Source organism: Vicugna pacos, chromosome 17, assembly GCF_048564905.1.
Source record: "Vicugna pacos chromosome 17, VicPac4, whole genome shotgun sequence".
NCBI lineage: Eukaryota > Metazoa > Chordata > Mammalia > Artiodactyla > Camelidae > Vicugna > Vicugna pacos.
In genome coordinates, this window is record NC_133003.1 from 9,838,595 (window position 1) to 9,863,112 (window position 24,518).

The 24,518-nt window shown below is 43.4% G+C and overlaps 1 protein-coding gene across 2 annotated transcripts in view; it reads left to right on the top strand.

The window, feature by feature from the left end:
* STT3B (STT3 oligosaccharyltransferase complex catalytic subunit B) overlaps window positions 1-14,531 on the top strand; it is an 82,375-nt gene extending 67,844 nt beyond the window's left edge. For both annotated transcript variants that reach the window (XM_072940915.1, XM_072940916.1), the window contains exons 10-16: window positions 1,535-1,746; window positions 3,198-3,385; window positions 4,083-4,254; window positions 5,102-5,275; window positions 7,605-7,718; window positions 9,706-9,918; window positions 12,915-14,531. In XM_072940915.1, the coding sequence (XP_072797016.1) occupies window positions 1,535-1,746; window positions 3,198-3,385; window positions 4,083-4,254; window positions 5,102-5,275; window positions 7,605-7,718; window positions 9,706-9,918; window positions 12,915-12,995 (1,154 nt within the window). In that variant the 3' untranslated portion in view covers window positions 12,996-14,531. The remainder of the gene's footprint in view (window positions 1-1,534; window positions 1,747-3,197; window positions 3,386-4,082; window positions 4,255-5,101; window positions 5,276-7,604; window positions 7,719-9,705; window positions 9,919-12,914) is intronic.
* The last annotated feature ends 9,987 nt before the right edge of the window (window positions 14,532-24,518 follow it).

Below are 24,518 nucleotides of genomic sequence, written 5' to 3' on the forward strand. Positions count from 1 at the left end.
AGAAATACAAACTATGTTAAAGCCAGTGTTTAGAATCTGACACTCAAAATATAAATGGACAAAATAAGCAGATAGCAAAGATTTTTACATACATTAGTCATCACAGGAAGTGGGCCGTGGCTATTTTGCATGTGATAAAACCTGAAACTGAAAAAGTCTCTGTAGTATCCACGGGTCACACAAGCAAATAATTCTTATGTGTATGGGGCCTGGACCATGAGCGATGCTCAGAAGTTACTGTTCCAGAGTGAAGTCAGGAGAGAAGAGAGCAGTGTCTATGTAAGTTGTAACCAAAGGATGGCACTTGCTCATTCTTCCCTAGTCTGTGTAGGTCAGCAGACTCTGGACAAGGCCCTGGTTACTGTAGTATCATTAGCGTAAACACACTGCCCACTCATGACTTGGCGTTCCCAGTCCTAGGTCACACCCCCGAGAAGTGAACGTGTGGGTCCAGCAGCAGATGTGTTTAAGAATGTACAGAGCAACTTTATCCATAATAGACCCTAATTAGAAACAGTCCAGAGGTTATCAGCAGTCGAATAAAGAGATTTTTACGTATTTGTGCAGGAGAACACAACAGTTCGTAAAAGCATGGGTAAATAAACGAAGCCAGTACAGAAGAGAACCTTCTTACTTCATTTCTGTGAAGTTCAAGAAGGAAGACAAAATTCATACTTTAAAAGTCCAAATAGTGATACTTTTTTAAAAGGTGGGAGAGCAGGTACTTGACTGGGAAGAGGCACGAGGGACCCTTCTGAGAAGGTGTACGAATGTTGTGTGTTCCGTACAGGTGGTTATTACATAGGTGTGCGCATATATACAAATTCATCGGGATAAACAACATGGTATAATAGGTAAACGACATGGTATAATGAATGTATTTTTTAGTCAGGTAAAAAATATTAATTATTCAAATGAGATCCGTGCTCAGATGACCCATTGACTTTGTGAAGTCATGTAGCCTTTAGCCAGAAATGTCAGAGCCGTTCCCCTGTGGTGAACACATTGTCTGGATAGCTTTGACTATTGGAAATTACTTCCAAAAAAATTTTTTCAGTCTCTTGGCAATTACTTGTCCAAGTTCCTTCTTTGGTTAATAAATTGTATTCTTCTCATCCCATTCTTACTTCAAAGCAGGCTTTATGCCAGATATTGGCACAAGCTTTTCATAGACTTTGTTTCTATAAACTTACTGTGTCTAATAATGTATCACCAAATATGTTTTCAATTCTGTCGATTATGGCTTTTTTTAATACGTGATGCTATTGACAAATAATGAATTGTCTCGTTCCCCATAATAATGACAATTAAATTTGAATCGTACGTTTCTCTAAACGGTTGTTATGCAGTGTTTGGTCAACATTACAGGTTCTAAATATGATTTTTAAATTGGCTGGTATTATCAACTTAAAAACAGTTGGCTCTTTGATGAGACGTTTGCTGTTTCTAGGCTTCTCTGTGCCCGTGGTTGTAGTGTTGGGTTGGGTGTCCTGTGGCCTCTTCTTCCGGGGTGCTGAGAGCCTTGTCTTTGCAGTCGCTCTGTACGCCATCAGTGCCGTCTACTTCGCCGGCGTGATGGTGCGGCTGATGCTGACCCTGACCCCGGTCGTCTGCATGCTGTCTGCAATCGCCTTCTCCAACGTTTTTGAGCACTATTTGGGGGATGACATGAAAAGGGAAAACCCACCTGTGGAGGACAGCAGTGATGAGGATGACAAGAGAAACCCAGGAAATTTGTATGATAAGGTGGGAAATATAAAGTAAGGCCTTTGAAATCTTAAATATGTGCTTTATTTTGCAGTCACAGGAAGAACTCTGCATACTAAACAATGCGATTAAAAAAGAATTTAGACAAACTGTGACATTTCTAGTTGGTCTGTACTGTGTGCCTCGAATTTTGAATCCTTGTTGGTCTTTTAGCTCAGAATAACAAAGCAGAATGTAATCAGAGAATGTAATCACCTTTTCGGTCAGGTTTTATGTAAAACACATCTCTGAGAGCAGAAAGCTGCTGCTCTACTGAGTTCCATCAAAGCACTACGTACCCTTCTGAGACCACGAACACAGTGCTTGTCCTTGAGGTCCATAGTCAGTGTAAACGTTTAAAATATTTGGTTGATTGAACAGTGAAATGAAGGGAATAAAATGCCTTAAAAAAAAGCCTCTAGTTCGTTAGCAGTAGGTGGCCAGCCAGTGTAATGTGATTCACGTAACTTCTCAGGTAACAGCAGGCTTGTATGCGGTGCAGGTGTGGAAGAGACTGGTAAGAATTAGAGCACTCGTCTTGGATGCTGTGGTGAACTGTACTATATTTACTAGGGTTTTAAATACCAGAAAGCAATGAAACTTATTAATATGCGTATTGACTTTGAGATTCTTTCCTCACTGTTAATAGATCCAATATAATTCATACAGATTAGCGTATATACCTGCTTTTGTGTTTATGGTTATTATTGGTTTGTTTGTTTTGTGTGTGGTTTCTTAATGACTCGGTTCTGTCCTGGGTTTTGGTGAGATTTTTTTTTTTTTTTTGGGTTGTTTTCAGAAATGTAGTTTTAATTTTAACAAGTATTGGTGTGGGGTTTAGAAATTGGAAAACTGATTCTGATAATGCAGTGTTTTTCTTTTCTAAAGTCTTACTTGGTCTGGAATATAGCTAGACATTGCTGTTTTCAGGATGTGGAATTCAGATTTTATAAGAAAAGTTTGACAGGATGAGAGCGTTTGGTTGTCCCCTTTGTATTTACGTGAAACAAAAGAACAGTTGGGTTTGAAGGCAGCTTCCTCCTGGCGACATTTTGCTCCGCAGTCAGCGCTGGGATTGAGTATAGTTCCAGGAAGCCTCCTCGTTCACATTTGACTTTAGAATCTACCTTGATAACTTTATTTTTTTTAAGTATTTTTCTCGGGGGGAGGCAATTAGGTTTATTTATTTTTTAACGGAGGTGCTGGGGATGGAACCCCAGGACCTTGTGCATGCTAGGCACGTGCTCTACCACTGAGCTATACCCTCCCCCCTTACCTTGATAACTTTAGACAACAACGTATCACCCACGCAGGAATTCCTGATGGTTACACATTTTCCTTCTGAAGGACTTAAATTGACAGATAACATTCTCCCAACTTCTCCCCTTTGAGTGTTGTACTGAAAGCACATCAAATGAGGGGTGTGTCTAGTTGGTGTTTCGTATCTTCAGGCAGGTAAAGTGAGGAAGCACGTAACCGAGCAGGAGAAGACTGAAGAGGGCTTGGGCCCCAACATAAAGAGCATCGTCACCATGCTGATGCTCATGCTGCTGATGATGTTCGCGGTCCACTGCACCTGGGTCACCAGCAACGCCTACTCCAGCCCGAGCGTCGTCCTGGCCTCTTACAACCATGACGGGTGAGAAAACAGACTGCCTACGAAAGGATTCACACCTGCCCTTCTTTCTGGACTCTGCAGATAGGGCTGAGAGATGTTGGAGAGGCTCAGCATTTGACTCTACTGTGCTTTTCTTGTGACCCTCCCCCGCCATCCCCTTGGTGGAGGTCGGCAGCGATCACTGCAGTTCATGCTCTCTTCCAGAATATCTGTGCATGCACACTGTACACATTAGTGTTTCTCGTCCTTGGACACCAGCACCACCATTACCCGGAAACCTGTTAGGAATGCCAATTCTTGATCCCACGTAAGCACACTGAGTGAGAGACCCGGGGGAGACCCGCAGCCTGCAGTTCAGCACACCCTCCTCAGTGGTTCTGACGCAGCTACAGTTAAAGAGCAGCTGGCTTGCACACCGCCTCCCCACGTTCCCACGCAGCTCTGCTCCACTTGGGTGATGGTTAGACTCCACTCCAGAACTAGAAAATCAGGATTTGCTCTTTTACAAGATAGCCTGGTGATTTGTATGCATATTAAAGTTTAAGAAGCACTAGTCTAGCTCCTTCCTCGTTTTGTTTTGTTTTCCCCCTTCCGTGGAGGCTTTTAACTGCCATCCTTAAAATGTGAGATTTTCCAGTGGCTTGGCACTTTAGGATTTTAAGTTACCGTCTTCGCATTTGTGAGGTCTGGTTTAAAAGAAAGTTGTGATTCTTTCCAGCACCAGGAACATCTTAGATGATTTTAGAGAAGCGTACTTTTGGCTAAGGCAGAACACAGATGAACACGCCCGTGTGATGTCTTGGTGGGACTACGGCTACCAGATAGCGGGGATGGCGAATAGGACCACGCTGGTGGACAACAACACCTGGAACAACAGCCACATAGCACTGGTAAGGGCCGCCCTGCGCGGCTGTCCGCTCCGCGGCGTCAGGGAAGCAGGGAAATGCAGGGGAAAGTGCTCCCTGCTTGCTGAATCCTCAAGGTGCTTCTTTATACATTTATTCAGTACAGTGGCTTCTAGGTATGCTTATTTATTTTGTTTTTAAGAAAAAATTAAAGTATCATTCAGAATCACAGGCTGATTTGTGGCAGCTCTCGTGATCTATTTAGCTCACTGGAGAATTAGGCAAAGTCTGAAGCTTAAAGTATTGTAGTTGACTTGTATTTTCCATTTCATACATTAAGAAAATTACTTGCAGATATGTAAAGCAAATGCACTGTGTTATATGGGCATGCAAATTATGTTCGCTCTAGCTATTAAATAACTAATTCACGGTAATTAAGATAATCACCTCTCTGTTCTTTCAAGATTTTAAGTAGATAACAGTTGGGGGTTAGCCAGACGAGCTCTGTTTGTGTGGGTGTCGTAGCTGAAGAGGATAATGTATTTGCGCTGGCTGGCTGGACGGTCATCCCGCCCTGAGGTTTTGAGAAAGTCTCCATTGAAGCTTGTCTGCTTTCATATAAAAATGTTAATTTCATGAAACCTAATTAGTAGCAAAATATTAGAACATGTATTCTGATTTTGACATTTCTGCTGTAATTGGTTACAGTAAGTGAGGTACTTACGAATCTCAGTAGTTGTCGACGTCAAAGCAAATCACTTCTGCAAGAAGAACTGCATGTAAATCAAACTCTTGCGATTCATTCCCTCTTCAGGTGAAAGTGCGCGTTTTCTTCTATTTTCAGTATATTGTGGAACCAAGTAACACTCATTCTCGTTATTTTATTCTGTAGGTGGGAAAAGCTATGTCTTCCAATGAATCGGCAGCCTATAAAATCATGAGGAGCCTGGATGTAGATTATGTGTTGGTCATTTTTGGAGGGGTTATTGGCTATTCTGGTGACGACATCAACAAGTTCCTCTGGATGGTCAGGATAGCTGAAGGGGAGCACCCAAAGGACATTCGGGTAAGACTCCAGGTCACTCCAGGCGTGTCCCAGTCGCTAATTGCATCCCACTGTGTCCATCGTCCTGTCCCCCAAATTGGCCCCTCGCTCTGACTTCACTAGTTATGACAGATGCTGTAACCATTTTCCCTGCCTTCACACTTTTTACCCTCATGCCTGCTGCTTCCATCCTCCCCTGCACAGCAGTCCCTTGTCAGGACTCTTGCTTTTCTTCCTTCACAGCCTCTCTCTTCTGTCCTTTGTTTCCATTGTCATTGCTTCCACTCTGGCACTGACCCTTGTGCTCAGACCTGACATAGGACAGTAGCCGTGAAATTACTATCTTTGCCTAGTCTTGTCTCTCCCAGTCTGACATGATGCTGATCATGTTACTTACAGCTTTTTTTAAAAGCCTTCATGGGTTTAAGGAAAAGGGCCTTGAAACCAGACAGACATGAGTTAGAAATAAACCCCTGCCACTGCCAGCTCGGTGCTGTGAGCAGGTTATTTCCAGCTGGCCAGCGAGCTCGAGGTCCTGTTCTAGGTTCTAGTGTTGTAGGGAGCAGCGACGAAGGCCCTTTCAGTTCATCACTAGTGGGGACGCCAGGAATAATTCATTTGTGGTGCTGTTGTCAGAATTTATAGCAGCCACACGAAGCCCCTGCCCAGTGGCTGGTGTGAAGCAATCTCTGTGATGAGGCAGTGCTGTCCGGTCCAGGCTCTCCAGCTCGGAGTGCAGCTGGTGACACTTCACTGTCCTTGCTGGCCTCTTGTCCCTCTGTCACCTTTCCTGCTCCGTCAGTCCCCTCTGGCCCGTGAAACTTGTGTTGGGGTTTCTTTCCTTGAATCACACGACACGTGTGTTTATGCTCTCCTCTTCTTGGGCTACCTTCCCTGCCTCAGATCTGCCCTCTCCAGAGCCCTGCTCTGTGCCCCTGGGTCTCTCCTTCCAGCCTGTTTTGTGGGTAAACGCTGTCCTTTCTCCCCCACCCAGCTGTGGGCGCACAGAGGACAGGCGCCCCGCACTGCGGTGGACGCGGAAGGCCCGGGGTGAGAGGAGGGTTCAGGGCGGGTCCGCAGTGAAACGCCATCTGGGAGGGTGTAAGGGTGTGTTTTCTGTGATGGGGAAGGTGCCAGATTTCCTGTTTAAATGTAAAGGCTGTGGCTTTTTCCTTAATTCTGATTAATCAACATTATTTCCTTGTATTAAGTGGATCTTAATTTAATCTCCCTAGGATGTAATTTTCATTTGTGGATTTGCTTTAGCTTTATTAAAATTATAACATGATAGATCCAGATACATCCTTTGAACATTTATATAGAGAAAAATCCTCAATTTCTATGCTTTGTGAATAGGTAATTTACACAGTCACAGTGTTGAAAACTAAAAGCATAAAGGGATATGCAGTGAGAGTTTATTCCCCTCCATAAAAAAGAAAAAAGCCGTAGGAATCATGTAGAATTTTCTCATGGTTCTTAGTGAAGCAGGTAACTCGTAGCAGAATGTACACCCTGTTCTTGCTTTTCTCGCTTCACGATACACTGTGGGGATCTTCCCACGTTACAGATGGGGCCCTCCTTCATTCCTGTCTTACACCTGCAGTGTGTCCATGGTGTGTGTGCTCCATGACTTCCTTAGCTTGTCCCTATTAATGGACATTGAAGTTGTTTCGGTTTTTTAATCTCAAACAGCGTGTCACAGTTAAATTTCTACACGTGTCACTTGGCACGCCTGTACGTGTCTCTGTCGGATAGATTCCTAGACAGGGAGTTTATCTGCAGTGTCAGGTTGGCCCTTTTAGAGGTTATTTGATTAATGACCACAGGCGACCCCTGAACATTCCCCTCCCAACTAAAGAACTGATTTAAAGTTCATGTGGGAAGAATAAAAGAATAAATTTAGGAAAACTCTGAAAAGGAGTAATGGTGGGGGGAGGGGGGAACAGTTGGAGAGAGCCAGCTTACCTGGTATTAAATCATGGAGTTGGTATCGTATTTTAAAAATGATTGAGGTTTTATTGTAACATGGTTTAAAATCTGGTAGGATTAGTGGCCCTTCCTCACTCCGACAGACTATTCTTTATGTTTTCTTGGACACTTCTGTTGATTTTGTATAAACGATTTCTAGACTGAGCTTTAAAAAACACCCTTAACAGTTTTGTGGGGTTTTTAGATCACATTGAATTTATAAATTCACCCCCTAATACTATATTTTTTAGAGATGTAACTAAATACGGCTTTATGAAGATACCTCGAAAGCTGGTTCTTGTGGGGAAATGAAAAGGGGAGCCCATAGTTTTGAATGTGTTTTATTAAACTGACATACAAACTTCTGGATTCTTTCCTGCAGGAAAGTGACTATTTCACCCCACAAGGAGAATTCCGTGTAGACAAAGCAGGATCTCCCACTTTGTTGAATTGCCTTATGTATAAAATGTCATACTACAGGTTTGGAGAAATGCAGGTTCGTTACATCAATTTTCCTATAATCTTTATTCAAAGGAATGTTTTTTAAGTAGTCTCGTTTGACTCCGAAAAACAGGATGATGATGTTTTCATTGCGCTGTTAAGAAAAGTGTGCTCATCTAAAGATTTTTTTCTACGTTAAATTTAATTTCTGAAGCTTATATGTGAAGAATGAGGAAATATTTTTTAGATCAAAGATTTCTTTCCAAAATGTTAATTAACGTAAGCTCAGCTCCAGCCTTTGCTTGCCTGACTTCATGCTTGTGGAGACGCTGTTCACGGGGGAGAGGTCTTCGGCTAGAAAACCGTGTGATTTTAAGTAGCTGCTTCACTGCCCGACAGGGGAAAGGCTGAAATTGCAAGAGCTGAGTTATTTAATCACTTTAGATACTCACCCCACCCTGTTCTCCATTACCACACACAGCTAGGACTCTGGGTCGGAGTTCTCTAGAAAATTAGAATGATGTACAAAAGACGAAGAGTGGACGGAATGAGTGAATGTGCCAAGCGCAACTGTGGCAAAAGGGGCAGACGCGGGCTGCGGCAGCCCCGGGCGCTAGGTCTGGCCCTGCCGGGCCCCGGAGCCCTGGGACAAGGCGCATCCTCTCCGGAGTTGCCCCGTCTTGTCTGCGCACAGGGCGGCTGGGCTGAGGCTGCGGAGTTTCTTCATGGCTCTCGGGTTGACGACTGCAAGCCCGGGTCACACCTTCATACCCGGGTTTCACGGAAAACTGCCCGGTTCCCTGCTGCTTTCTGATTGATGCCAGAAGGCAGAGGGAAAACTGCTTGTTTAGTTCTATACAGATACCAGGGATTGAGCTAATGTTTCAGCATTATTCACTTGAAGTTACTCAGCAGGTGGCTTTTAAAGTATAGACTGATTTTACTGCCGGATTTCGGTTTTCGTTTGTGTTTTGATTTCTCATGAAGGTCCCCACTTGGTCCCTAAACTCATGCTGAGAAAGAAGCACTTAAGCCTTAACAATCAGCTACCTCAGAAAACAGGGCAAAGGCTAGTTTCTCTGTTCACTAATGATAACACCGGAGGACATTTCTTCCCCGTCCTTTTAAGTTCACCAAGAGCTCTGAGCCACGCGTGTGGCGTGTGGGTCTTTCCTGCTCCGGAGCGGTGTGTAAGACGTGAAGTGTGACTGGTGCCTCGTGCAGACAGTGCACTAACGAGGTGTTCCCTCCTTGGAGCAGGTTTGGCTTTGGTTCTGTTTTTAGGCTGAATTCTCTTACATTCTGGGTGTCGACGCACACCGAGTCTGAGAATTTCTTAAAATCTGCACTGCCCCCCCCCCAATCTTTTCTCCTTTCCCTCCTGCTCCCTCTGCCCGTGGTTTGGCTTTTACGCGGCCTTTCGGGTCCCACTCTCGGGGGTTAATGACTCTGCTGAGAGGAATGACATAAAGCCACCGTGTGGCTTACGTCCTGGTGGAGGGAGGGTACAGCGGATTTGAAAATAAATAAAACCTTGAGCAACAAACACTAGAGTGAAAGAATAAGGAATCAATGAAGGAGACTTGCCGACCATCAATCTTAAGAGACCGTTTCCCTGAAGGGATGGTATTTGGGCTGAGACCCAGAGGACAAGGAGGCAGCCGTGCAGAAGAGCAGAGTGGAGAACTCGGAGGCTAGACAGACTAGATGGTGCAGAAAAGAGGGCCCTCTGTGTGTTCTCTCTGAAGGGCTGTAAGAAGGGCCTTAATGGATTTCGTGTTGCTGTTTTGGTTTGTTTTAACGCCTGCAGGCTGCTCATCCACTCTGAGGGTCCATGAGACCCAGGTCTGATGTGGTTAGCTTCTCTGCCTGATTGCCTCCTATCTAGTTAGCAGTGTGTGAGAGCTGTTACAATGCATTGCTCTGATTTGTTTTCCTAGTTTAAAGGGAGAAAGTTTTACTCTGGTGGTAACATTCACTACCTTGCAGTACTAAACGTGTCCCGGTGTGGTTAATGTCCAGCACTCATGTCACTTTTGCAGCTGGATTTCCGTACACCCCCAGGTTTTGATCGGACACGTAATGCTGAGATTGGAAACAAGGACATTAAATTCAAGCATTTGGAGGAGGCCTTTACATCGGAACACTGGCTTGTAAGGATATATAAAGTGAAAGCCCCTGACAACAGGGAGACGCTAGACCACAAACCTCGAGTGACCAACATTTTCCCAAAACAGAAGTATTTGTCAAAGAAGGTGAGTGCCAGATGAAGTCGTGTCGGTAAAAGGATAACTGACGATTGGTTGGTTTGTGTGAAAATTACTGAAAATTCAAAAAAATGTTCATTTGCCAGATGTGTAAAGACTAGGGGTCATATGCAACGTGAGCATCAGACTAGCCCGCAGGGCGTCCCTTCCACACCGAGCGCGGCAGGCGCCCGGGCAGCGCGAGTTTCTGGATGGTGGTTGGGAGGGAAGTGTGGCTGTCAGTGAACCAGGCTGAGACCTTCCGGGGGCATTCTGCCTCTGGTCTGTGCCACCCCCATTAGTAAGGCTTGTTTGTGAACTGAGATGTCCGTGGCCATCAGCTTCTGAACATTTGTGAGGGTAAAAATGCCAAACGCTGACGTAATAACAGTGTGATTCCATCATCATCTCTCGGTCAAAGCAAGTTTATAGAGCATTTCCATCTTCCGTTCTTATGGAGATGTTACTGTATTATTCATTGAATAAAAATTAAGCTTGAGTTTTTTGAGTCCTGAATCCAAAAGAAAAATCATTTATCTTAGATAATTGTCTTTAAATGTTAAATTGTCGTGACACAGCTTGTAGGCAGGAGTTATGATGATGAGTCTGTTGCAGTCCTTTTGTAATAAATATTTAATAAGATATGAAATATTCTATTGGAGGTCACTATTGCTCACTTAAGCCAAGTAGATCTCATCTTTGCTATAAAAAGGACTGAAATTGAGTATTTATATGGTTTGCCTTTTGTGGGAAATGGGAAATAGCGGTCAGATGAAATATTAAGATATTTTTAGGTACCACCCTTATAATACTAATTTTCATTAGACCAGTCTTTTTTAAAAGTTTTTTTAAAGTTAATTTTTTATTTTTTAATTTTTTTTGAGCGGGTAGGTAATTAGGTTCATTTGTTTGCTTGTTTGTTTTTAGAGGAGATACTAGAGGTTGAAACCAGGACCTTGTGCGTGCTATGCACGCACTCTACCACTTGAACCATGTCCTCCCCAACACTGACTTTAGTCTTAAGTCTTGAAGGTGCTTAGGTTTACATTACTTGGCTGAGTTCAGTCATTGAAGGAATTGTCTTATTCCTTTGTATCGCTTAAAATATACTTCAAATATATTCAGAATTTATTTCAATTTGTACTCTAAAAGTGCTGAATAGTAACATATGATACGTAGGTAGAAACTTGAAATGAATACTTTCTGTGCCAGAAATAGATGACCGTATCTCTACTGCTGTATTTAAACATGCCCCATGGGGCTGACACTATCTTTGCTACGTCAGCTCGCTGACCAGTCTCCGTAAAACGGCAGATCACGTGACCTGGGTTCTCATGGGCGAGTGGTAGGGAGAACTGGTGTCATGTCAGTGCCGATGAGCAAATCAAGGCAGTCACTCCTAAAACCAGTTCAGATTTTCCTGTTTTTTGAAAAACAAGGCCATTGAACTTGCTAACTGATGATAGTGAGTTTTCTTAATCTGACTTCTTTTGCCTTCCCATCATCTGCCCCAAATGAATAAGTGAATGGATAAATAAAAATCAGTCTGTCTTAGGTGCCCCAACACAGATCCTAGCAGCCAGCCACGTGGATCTTGAATTTCTGGTTTCTGTGTTGAAAGCCTCCGTTCTGCGCTAGCAAGAATGCTTTTTATTTGGTTTGCTTTCTTACCCCCTGCCTGGATTTGACTGTTTGGGGTGGAGGGAGTGCGTGAGTACAGCTGTCGTCCCGGGAGCTTCCCCGCCCTGAGATGCCAGTGTGGCCGCGGCTCTGGGCCTGGTGGCCAGGGGTCGCTGCTCCCAGAGAGGAACGCCCGAGGGCCGCCTTGCGCCCTGGGCGCTTCACAGGGCCGCCCAGGACAGGTTTCAAGTGAGAAGTCTGTAGGTAATGATGATAAGCCAACCAACTCCTGACCTGGTTGGAATTTTTACAAATTGTGACCTCTGAAATTTTTTACTTTTTGCCCTCATAAAATAAGTTAATAATTAAAGCAACATATATTGTGGACAAGTTAGTGGTAGAGAATTTTTGTAACCTTAAGAAGGATTGCATTTTGCCTTGTATCTTTGTCCCTATTAGAAAAAAAGAAACCTCCTCGAGAGTTACATTTAAATGTGAGAATTGAATTGAGGGGTCAGCCTCGGGTCTCCCGCCTCTGCTAACCCAGTGCTCGAAGGTGCATTAGTTGATTTGTTTACCCCCAGTTTTGCTTTTTTCAGTATCTGCGAATATATCAGATTATTAGACACGTGTGCCTTTATGACTTACCTTGTAAGATTCTAAAGTAGCAAACATTTCTGCAGTAATCGCTGCTGACACAATGGTAGTACTTTGTTTCTTATATCACAAAACATCAGTAGACAGGGTTTTAGTGGGATCCTGAAACGTTAAGAAAAATGTCTTTTTAAAGATGTATGAAGCTCAAGGAATGTTTCAGGATTTTTCTTGGTGTTTGGTTTTTGCTCTGTATTTAATATTTAAGTGCTCGTTTTTCTGCTTGAATTGGAGAATGTGCCAAGTAATTTTCTCTCTTCATTTCTATAGATAGTTGTAATCATCCGCCGTTTGTACAGATGAGAAAATTGGGGCTCCATAAATTACTAAGTTACCTTGTATTTCTGACACAGCTAATTCTGGGGGGCTGACCTGGGAGCACCGTGATCATTTTCTGAACCATTAGTCTAGTTACATATTGCCGTGCTTGGGAATGGGAGTAATTGTTATAGTTAAGCATTTAGTGGTTGGGGGGAGATGGGGGCTCCTCCGCCTGGCGGTGAGGGGTATGTGACATGCACTGGGGGAGCGATCTGGTGCACCCTTCACCTGGAAGCTGAGGGCAGGCAGCGCGGAGCGGTCCGTGGCGGCACGGGCTGCCCGGGTCCAGCCGTAGGGGGAGCCTCAGGGGTTATGAAGACCGTCTTCACTGTGCAGTAAAACCATGTGTGTATCCATACTTTTAATCCTTAAGAAACCTGCACTAACACTGTGTTCTGTTTTCTTTCTAGACTGCGAAAAGGAAGCGTGGCTACATTAAAAATAAACTAGTTTTTAAGAAAGGCAAGAAAATATCTAAGAAGACTGTTTAAACACACTGTTCTGGTCCCGAACCTGAAGCAGTTGTCCTTGTGGGAGCCGGTCTTTGCCTTTAGCTCATGTCGTGTTTCACAGCAGCAGTGGTACAGAACCATCACTGGTCCAGGCTTATGTACAAAACTTTCTGGCAATGCCTGATTTAAAAAAATAAAATTGGCTTATTGAGAACAGCTGTTTTCGATTTGTAATGTGAAGCAAGACAGAGCACTGCTGTGAATGTCCAACAGCAGATTTTTTTTTATTGGTACATATTATCCTTCAAATCTGAGAATTTGGACTAATTGCACCAAAGAACCCTCTAATTTGGTCCCTGGCACATGCACAATGTTTTCATTCTTTTACAAGGCCTGCATTTCATTTGAATTACCCAGGTAGCAATATGCAAAGTACAAATGGCAAGATGCGATGCAAGCTCCTTGAACTAGTAAACTAGAACAGGTCTGAGAAAGAGGTATTAGAAAAACAGTGACACTTCTTGAACTGTATTTATTTTCATGTTTCTCCAGCACGAAGACTGTTTCATCAAATGTACGTTTTCTGTTGCTCACTGTTTGCTCTGAGAGGAAGAAGCTGCTGTTGCAGAGATGGGCCTCTCACTGACTGATTCAGATAGGTTTGTTGTTGTTGTTTTATGTTGAAACATTATTGCTGCTGTTAGCATTGTTTGACCAGGTACTTACAGAGCGGATCTCATACGTTGTTCATTCAAGGGCTAAATTCATATCCTTTGGGAACCATGCAGCTGCACAGAACGTTGCTCACAGGTCGGGGCTGGCTGGCTTAGTGCGGAGGTCAGCACCGTGCTTACACGCAGGAGGAGGAAACCCTTAGAGCGGACAGGTGTCCGGAGTTCATTTTGTGTGACTCCTCCTGACGAAGGATTTGTAAACTTTGCCCGGATTTCTGCCATTTTTATAAGTTTTCATCCATGACAGCGATTTTGGCCTCTGTTCCACATTTTGTGAATCCCTTAAGCATTTGATGAAACACTCTTTAATGCTATATGCATTTTCTTACTTTTATTAAAAATGTGACAGTTGTCAAAAAAATGCACTAAAATGTAAATGGAGATTGAACATGTTCACTTTCCAGCTTATAGGCAACTTTATATAGACTTGAAAATTTTCTCCTGTTTAGTGAAAGAGAAAGGGGTTTTCCCGCCACAGGATATAACTTTTTTTTATATAAACAAGCATAACTTACACCACTGCTTTCGGTGGGAAAGTGCAGAATAGTATGTACCTTTTTTGAGGAAAAGTGTAATTTACAATATTCACTGAGAATGTTACTGCTGATTTTCTTTTCCAAAGTGTAGAATATTGATTTATAGAATTCATTTTTGACCCAGATGATGGTTCTTTTACAGACCAATAAAATGGTTAAACATTTTCACAAATAAGGTGTAACTGAATCTGAATTTCTGATACCTTGTCATTTGGGGGATTTTATTTTACTTTGTTGCTTTAAAATTCAATGCAGAGAAGTTGTTGACTGTAGGGGAAATAAAGTTAATTCAACTTTTGTGTTAATTGTTGTCTTTTACTAATCTTTTATTTTTGGGAGACGTTACAGAGCACTGAACACGCGCGTCTTCCCTGTTGGCTTTCACGGAGGTTTTACAGGCCAGCAGACACGGGCCGGGCCGGCTTGTCCTGCTCTTCTGTTCTCCCTTTCCATCCCGGAGTGAAAACCGCATTTTGACTTTTTATGGGTGAGTGAGGGGGAGACACGTAACAGAAGAGGAATTTCCTCTCCAGGGAGCTGGGGCTAGGCCGCTAACAGAAGCCCTGCCCGCAGAGTTCTGGCATTTAATCAGCCAGGGCTTGTGTCGTTTTCTCGCGGGGAGCAGGAATGACCTCTGACCTTTTTCAGGTTCAGGGAGCACCACCTCGGTTCAGGGGGTTGCTTCAGTAAAGACTTCAGTGTAACCGCACTTCTGGTTTTAGAAAAGTGAAGTTGTAGACAATAAAGCAGCTTTTGTTTTTGTTCCGCGTCTTAGGAGTGAACAAGGTGAGTGCTTTGTGGCATAAATAAGGCGGTGAGGCAGCGAGGCCAAAGGTAAGTTCGTTTTTCAGGCGTGCGTTGTTACCGACTTGACTTGGCGCCTGTCGGCCTCTGCTTCATTCAGGCCCTAGGCCGCGGCCAGAGGCCTGGGCACCTAAAGGCGCCCTGCGCGGGGGTGGTTTCCGTGGCTGGCGGGGGCGGGGGTCATAGGACCAGGAGAGCGGGAGCTGCTGCCCCTTATTTCTAAATTGTGGTAAAATACATGACAAAATGTACCACCGTAACCGTTTTTGAAAGTACCGCTCAGTGGTGGTGCGCACTTTGACGTCGTCGTCTGCGGAGCGGCTGCTTGTCGCCGTGGGTCCCGTCGGGTCCCGTGGTCCTCGGCTCAGGTGGGCGGAGTCGCCTGTCCGAAGTGGCCGCGCCGAGCCTTGTGGCGGTGCCCGCGGCCCACGGCTGTGCAGCTCAGCAAGGTAGCACGAGGCAGGCGGCCCGTGTGGTGTGCGGCGCTGCCGGTGCTCCAGAAGCTTCCTCACGCCCCCACCCGGTCCCTGGCCTGGCCCACGCGCCCCTCCCCAAGCTGATCGGTCTCCTAGCTTTCACATAATTACTGTTTCTCTAAACATACCGTTTAATTGCAGCTATTATTTGAACAGTATAAATGGAATCAGTATATTTTTTTATCTAGAAGCTTTTGCTCCGTTTTTATGAGATTCAAAATGTTGTGTGCAGCTGTAAGTTTATTTTCATTGATGTGTAGTATTCCCCCGTGTGGGGGGATGGATATTACAAGGATGTTACAAATAAATAAGGTATAGGAATAGTCTTACAGCTCTCTTGGAGCCTGTAACATGTGCACATTTTTGTGGGTATTCCCTAATAAAGGAGAGTTACTGGGTTCTTGCTGCTCCCACATCCTAATTGGCCCTTTTTAATGCTTTTTACTTGTGCCTTCTGGTGGGAGTAATGGTTTCTCCTTGTGTTTACTTCGCCATTTCCAGGTTACTCCTGAGGCGGGTCATTTGGAAATCCCCTTTTTATACAGTTTCAGGTTTTGTGTTGATTTGTTGCTGTTGTATTAGAAGTTCTTCGTGCATCCTGTGTACAGTCTCTTTACCATTTGTGCTGCGAGCTGCCTAGGAATTCATTACTTAGTGCAGTTACTTTTCAGTCTCGTGTGTGCCTGCAGCTTTCTGTGCCCTGCTTAACCTGAGGTGGAAAGAGAGTCTCTTGCGTTCTTTTCCAGGAAATTTATTGTTTTATCTTTTATACTTAGCTTTGCAGTCCGCCTGGAATTCATTTGTTGAGTACAGTGTGACTTGCTGGTTTTTGTTTCTAGGTTGGTTAGATTTCTGGGTTGGTGTTTTTCATATGTGTATCTAATTGTGCACCATTTATTGAAAAGACCATGCCTCTCCTACGGCTCTGCGGGGCTCCTTTGGCAGTAAGTCCACATACGAATCTCCTGGACTGTACGCTGTATTCCACTGAGTTCTTACCTCTGTGTACTGACTGAGAGATGGTAATGTAAGTCCCCCATCCCCGCCTTCTTAAACACCACTGGCTGTTTCTGGCCCTTTGCTGCTTCATGTAAATTTTAGAACCAGGTCATTAAGTAACACCAAAAAGAAAAAGAAAAAGTTTGTTGGGCTTTTGATTGGGCACTGAAACTACAACTTAATTTAGGGAAAACAGTTGAGTCTTCTATGAATGTGGCATATCCTTGATTTATGTAGGTCTGGGTCATCTTTAATTTCTGTATTATACTTTTATTCTTAATTGAAGTACAGTCAGTGTACAGTGTGTCAGTTTCTGGTGTACAGCATCACATTTCAGTCATGCATATACATATATATGTTCATATTCTTTTTCATTATCAGTTACAGGATACTGAATATAGCTCCCTGTGCTATAAAGAAATCTGTTGTTTATTTTATATATACTAGTTAATATTTGCAAGTCTTGAACTCCTAGTTTATCCCTTCCCACCCCCTTTCCCACCAGTAACCATATTATTTTCTATGTGAGTCTGTTTGTAGATGAGTTTTTTAGTGTCATCCTTTTTTTTTTTTTAGATTCCACATATGAGTGATATCATATAGTATTTTTCTTTCTCTTTCTGGTTTACTTCACTTAGAATGACAAGGATTTCCAAGTCCATCCATGTTGCTGCAAGTGGCATTATTTTATTCTTTTTATCGCTGAGTAGTATTCCATTGTATAAATATACCACAGCTTCTTTATCCAGTCATCTGTCAATGGACATTTAGGTTGCTTCCATGTCTTGGCTATTGTAAACAGTGCTGCTTTGAACATTGGGGTGCATGTGTCTTCTCAAATTAGAGCTCCCTCCAGATATATGCCCAGGAGTGGGGTTGCTGGATCATAAAGTAAGTCTATTTTTAGTTTTTGAGGAATCTCCATACTGTTTTCCATAACGGCTGCACTAAACTACATTCGCACCAGCAGTGTTGGGGGGGTTCCCTTTTCTCCATGCCCTCTCCAGCATTTATCATTTGTGGACTTTTGAATGATGGCCATGCTGACAATAACTCATTGTATTTTTGATCTGCATTTCTCTGATACTTCGCAATATTGAGCGTTTTCTTTCATGTGCTTATTGGCTATTTGTATGTCTTCATTGAAGAATTGCTTGTTTAGGTCTTCTGCCCATTTCTGGATTGGGGTTTTTTTTGTTATTAAGTTGTATGAGCTGTTTATATATCTGGAAATTAAGCCTTTGTTGGTCTCATTCATTTGCAAATCATTTCTCCCATTCTATATAAGCTGTTTTGTTTTGCTTATGGTTTCCTTTGCTGTGCAAAAGCTAATACAAGTTTAATTAGGCCCTATTTATTTTTGCTTGTATTTCCACTGCCTGGGTAGACTGCCCTAGGAGAACATGACTAAGATTTATGTCAGAATGTTTTGCCTGTTTCCTTCTAGGAGGTTTATAGTGTCTCATATTGTTTTTAAGCCATTTTGATGTATGGAGTGAGGGAGTGTTCTGACTTCGTTGATTTACACGCAGCTGTCCAGTTTTCCCAACACCACTTGCTGAAAAGACTTTTCTCCGTTGTATGTTCTTGCCTCCTTTGTCAAAATATATTACAGTTTTTAAATAGCTCTTGCACATTTTCAGAAGTTTTATTTCAGGGTATATTTATTTTTGATAAATACTGTCTTAGAACTTTTTTCAGTTGTCAGTATATAAAATGTTTGCTTTTGAATGTTGAAATTGTACTTAGCAAACTGTTAAAACTCATTGGGTAAGTGCATTTTTCCAGTAATTTTTCCATTTTATCTAAATTTTCAAATAGATTAATATAAAATTGTTGCTAATGTCATTTAATGGTTGTCTGTGGATTCTGCAGTGACCGCCCTTCCTTCCTCAGTTTGGCTTTCTTTTTTATTGCGTCCCCTTTCATCTCCCCTCTCCCCCTATTACCTTGTGTCTCACTTTCCTTCAGTTTTTGCTTATGGCTTTATTGACATTTTCTGCACTATGTATTTATTTCATTAACTTTTGTTAATTTATTTTTGTGTTCTTTTCACTTTAGTGCATTGATTTCTTCTCCTAATATGTAACTTTAAGTTCATAAATTTACACCCCCCCGACAATCTCTCATTCTCAAAAGTTGTGATGCAAAGTGTCCTTGAGTTTAATGCATATTTTAATTTCTGTTGTACTTCCTTCTTTGAACTGTGGGTTATTTAGATGTCCCTTTCTTGATTTTCAAATATACTGGTTTGCTAGTTACCCTTTTATCGTCAGTTTCTACCTTAATTGCATTGTCATCACATACTCTAATTTTAATCCTTCCAAGATGTTTGAAATTTGCTCTGTGGTCCAACACACACGGTGTGTGTGTAAAAATCTTCCTGAAGCTTGTGATTTGCTGAGAAGGATGTATTGAAATGGTGCACTGTTACAGGCTTGCCTGTTCTCTGTGAACTATTAACTTTCTTTAGAATTTGTTTGAACACAGATTATTGGGTGGATATACATTTGGAACCTTTATCGGTAAATTGAACCTTTGATTTTTTGTAAATAGAATATTTTCCGCAGGGCTTCTTGTTGAAGCCTGTTTCTGATTGGTAACAGTTAATATCAGCTTGCTTAGGATGTCTGCATGATGTTTCTTTTCATCTTCTGAATCTATCCTACTTGGAATTTGTTGGACTTTTAACTTTGAGCTTGTTGGCGTTCATGAGTTTTTAAGTTTCCAGTCATCTCTCTGAATACCGCCTCTGCCCCATTCTTTTCGCTGCTCTCCGTCTGAGACTCCAAATAAACAGAACTAAGCCGCCTTTGTTGGCGCGCGCGCTCGCCTCCCCATTCTGTGTTTTCTCCTGACTCACTTAGTTCTTACCAGTTCTGGCTAATCTAGTATTGAACTTACCCATTGAGTTCTTACTGTTTTTCAATTCTGAAATTTCTCTTACCACAAATCTTTTCTTTTTGTGGTTACAGCTGACCCACTGGTTCTTTTATTTAGAGTACTGAGCATAGTCATTTTAAACTGCACCTGATTACTGCACGGACTGGCGCTCGTTTCTGGTTTGTGTGTGCGTCATGCGTCCTGCTGCTGGGTACGTGCAGTCTTACCCCCTCATGTGCGGGGCAGGGGGTTCTGTGTTCTGGGCGCATAATGCGAAACTGTCCAAGTTTTGGCCTAGGGTACTTTCTTCTGTAGAGGATTTTGTTTCAGCTAGGCATCCAGTGACACTGGCAAGCCAGAGTCACATTAATCCAATTTCAGGGATGAGGTGTGGTACCCAGAGCCAGCCTGCCCTCCCTGTGAGGGCTGGTTCATTATTTCCAGGCTGACACCCTGCGGGGACCTCGGCCGTGCGGACTTCAGTTCTGACATTTGTCCTCCTGGTTCCACAGACACGGAAATTGCCGCGCAGCCTCTGCCACCTCCCGTGGCCTCCAGTGCCACGCTTCTCTCAGGGTGTCCGTCCTGTCCTGGATTCTGGTGCTGAAGACTGTCTTGATTCTGTGACAAGTGTTGTTTGTTGTCCAGCTTCTTGACTTGCCCTTAGCCAGGCCTCTGGCCCACTGCTATCACAAGTAGAGTGCTGAATGTTAGAAACAGAATTCTCGGTGGTCCTTTGGATCCTAAACACATAGCATTTATGTCTATGTCTTCACTCTGTCTTGCTGTGTAATAGCTAGACGTCGGCAATCCAAGTTTTGTGCCTCCCAGAGACCGTCACAATCTCTCAATATTTTAGTCACTTAGAGAAAATGGGACATTCTTGGAGAGTTGTTTTTTCTCTTAAAAAGATCCTGGAGGCATCTGGATTAGAGTACCTAGTGTCTGCGTTTGTTGACTTGGGCTTCAGTGAAAGCTGGAGCTAATGAGATTGAATGGAAACCTTAAACGGCAGCCTGGCTGCCTGTGACAGCAGCGCGGGCGCAGCGCGCTGTCTGAGCAGCTCGGACAGGCCAGGGACGCAACAGCATCTGGTCTGACAAAATGAGATGAACGGGAAGGAGTCAGAGCTCGGGCCTGTATCCTGCTGAAGGAAACACTTTAATGTTTTTAATACGTACTCTCATACATATTTTTAATGTTTTTATTGCCCTGTTTATGAAAAACTACACTGACAGACACTGTAGAAGGAGGCGCTCGTCACACTTGGCCCCTCCCTTCCCCGAGGACTGTGGAGAGGAGGCCTGTCCCTGAGCAGACCGCCCACGTTGTGTCTTTGGTCTGCGCAGGATAACAGCTTTCACTTGTTAGGTCTGTAATCTGTTAATTTTTGTAAATGGCTTGAGGTGTCCTATTCAGTTGTGCCAACACCCTTTGTTGAAGTGACTATTATTTCTCCCATTTCATTGGCTTTTGTAGAAAACAAACTGCCCAGAATTCTGTTTCACTGAGCTACGTGTGTCCTGTCTGATAACCTGATGTCAGGACTTACTGAGAAGCTACAGGTAAATGTGCGTTATCCACCTTTGTTCAGTGCCCTTTTACCGTGCACCCTGGACCACAGGCGCGGGGCATGTGAGGAGGGATTGTCACCAAGCCTGCAACTGACAGAGGATTAATATCCAGAATCTGTAAAGAACTCTTAGGTAAAAAACAGATGACTTTGATTAGCCCTTAACAGAAGAAAAAATCCAAATGGCAAATCTATGAAAAGGAACAGACCCACCAGGTTAGCGAAAATGTGCAGGTGAGAATGTGCAAATGAGAGGATGTGCAAAAACAAACTCGTACGTTGCTGGTGGGACTGAAAATTGCTCAACACCAGCTGATGCAGCTGAAGGTACAGACCCCGTGTCCCCGCTCTTGGTCTGTCCTGATGGCTGTGTGACTGTACACTAGGACAGCCCTGAAGGGAAAAGCATGAACTGCGTCTCTAAGGAATTTGAGTTAAAAAGCCAGACCAGAGGCTATAACATGACTCCATTTACGTACAGTTCAGAAACAGGCAGACTATAGCTCAGGGGAGTATACACAGCATTGCAGCCATAAAGCAAACCAGGATGTGGGTAACTTCATGGGGCTGGGAGAATGGGGGATTTGAGCAGGAACAGGTTACGTGAGAAGGTTCTGAAGTGATGGAGTCTGTTTCTCAAGTTGAATTCTGGTTACTTGTGTCTGTTTGATGGTTTAAAATAATTCCTGGCGCTGTACACTTGATTTCTGTGCTGTGCTTGCGTTATGACACGAAGGCGAGGGTGCCGACTAGGAAGCTCCAGACCCTCATTCCTTCACAGAAACATTTTTAAAAAGCAACAAATGAGAGACTGGCTACTGTAACTTGATAGGGGCTCTGGGAAACGTCAGCCGTCTACAGCAGCTGAACCATGCACTGCTCAATCAGAAGTTCACGTTAGAAGTGGTGGGAAACCTCACGGTGTTCTATTCCCCTCTGCCCCGCCTCTCCAGTGTGCCAGGGTTGGGAGAAGGCAGCGGCCCAGCCCCCAGGGGCCTCCCTCGAAGGGAAGGAACAGAGCAGAACTCACTTGCCCCGCTCTGTTGTGCCTGGGGCTGCCCGAGGGGAAAATGGCCCTTTTGCCTCATTTGTGAGTCTCAGGGAAAAGTGGCTGATAGCTCAGATCTCAGGCTGGGGAAGGCTGCAGAATGAGGAGCCACTGCTCGTAAAAGCTGCAGGTAGACTACAGACCTGGAGGTGCCTGTGCAGGAAGCTATGAGAAGAGGAACAAGCTAATACCTAAGGGCCTGAGAAGCCGGGGGAAATGCTCTGCAAAATTTACATGTGAAAACAGTTATGTATGGGAGGGGGCTCAGAAACGGCGCACAGCCCCCAGGCAAGACAAAGGCCTGGAAAAGAGGAACTTAAGCCTCGGACATCCTGCAGGTCAGTGAGGGTCTTCCCCGGGGTGCAGCAGTTAGAAAATGCTGGGGGAGAGGGTGATTTTTTTCAAATGCCCAGTTTTCAACAGAATATCACCACCAGGCGTACAAGGAGGCAGAAGAGCATGGCCCATCCAGGGGAAGAAAACCGCAGAAGTCGTCCTTGAGAAACCGGCATCAGCTGTGTTAGACAAAGACTGTAAGCCAGCTGCCTTAAATATGCTCAAATAAAATCAGAATTTCAACTATGATAGAAATTATCTTTAGAAAAAACTCAAATTTTGGAGCTGAAAAAAATTAATGGGAAAGTTGAGTAGAGCGATCTTAACAACACTCGTACAGGGAAGATGAACTGTGAACATGAGTCAGGTGAAGTTATTAGGTCTCAGGAGCCAAAACCGCAGAAATGGGAAAAGAGCTCTGAGGACATCATTAAATGGACCAACACACTGTGGGAATCGCAGAAAGGAAGAAAGGGGCAGTGAGATTTGAAGAATTAATGGCAGAAAGCTTCCCAGATTTGAGGAGAGACATGATTCTACAACCCTCGAAGCTCCACACACGCCCAGTGTGTTACACCCAAAGGAACCCACAGACCCCGGAGACACGTTAGCATCACACTGCTGAAACCAAAAGCTTTAAGACAATCTTGAAAGCAACAAAGGTGACTTTTCACATGAAAGCCAGCTTCAGTACAACTGTCAGTGGATTTCTCAGAAATTTTAAGGCCATGAGTGCACTTTAAATGTGTAATTCCTACTGCCTCATGGCCTTAAAGTAAAACCTGGAAACCAAGAATTCTGTACCTTCAACACTGCTTTTCAAAGAGAAATTAAGAGCTTTCCAGATAAACAGCAGCTGAGAGAGTCCATTACCACTACACACCCTACAAGAAAGTCATTCTTTAAATTGAAATGAAAGGCTTTAGACAGTAACTCAAAGGTATAAAAGTATAAATACATGGAGAAATACGAAAATCAGTATTATAATTTTATAGCTTGGTTTAGTAGATAAGTATAAACCTCTCTCGGTGCATACACAATATATTAAAATGTAATTTGTGACGTCAGTAACAAAGCGGTGAAGCTGCAGAGAATTAGTTTTTGGATGTGACTGAAGTTGGTATCATGTAAGATAGATTGTTTATAAACTTTAGGATGTTACATGTAGTCCCTCTAATAACCAAAAATGAAGGAAGGAGATCGAGGAAAGACGAGAAGGGTGTCAAATGCATCACTACAAAAATTTAAATACAAAGGGAGACAACAATGGAGGAAATGAGGGACAATAAAGCTGTAACACATACAGAAAATGAGGAACAAAATGGCAAAAGTCAGGCCTTATCAGTAGTTACTTCAAATGTAAATAGATTAAATTCCCCCACCAAAAGACATAAATTGATGGAATGGATTTAAAAGCAAGATCCAAGGATGTGCCCTCTACAAGAGACTCACTTCAGATCTAAGATCACACGTACATGCAAAGTAAAAGGATGGGGGAAATGTTTCATGCAAACAGCAACCAAAGAGTTACTGCTAGTATCAGTCAAAGTGAACTTGAAGCCAAAAACTGAGAAGACGTAAGGACATGACATACTGATAACCCACTGAGAATATGTAACTATTACGCAAGCACCGAACACCAGAGCTCTAAGGTGTACGACGCACACGTGCACAAAACTGAAGGGTCGGTGGGTCTACAACAGTGGGAGACTTCAGTACCCAGTGTCAGTAGTGGATAAAACAGCCAGACAGGATCAGACAGAAGACCGATGGCTGAACACCGCTGAGGCCAAGTGCACTGATCGTGCCACCAAACCAGATACGCAGCCTCCAGGACAGACCAAATGTTGGCCCACAAAACAAGCCAATAGATTTTAAAAGTGAAATCATACCAGGTATCTTTTCCAATCACAGCTCAATTAAAGTAGAAATCAACAGTGGGAGGAAAACTGGCAAATTCATAAACATGTGGAAATTAGAGACTTAACCAACGGGTCAAAGAAGAAAGCACAAGAGAAATTAGAATGTATCTTGAGACAACTGAAAATAAAAACAAACCAAGATATATGGATGCTGTGAATGCTTACATTTGTAAAGCTCTCAGATCAACCTTTGAACCTTAAAACTACGCCCACAGCTAGGAGAAGGAAGGAAATAAACGAGGAGCAGAGAG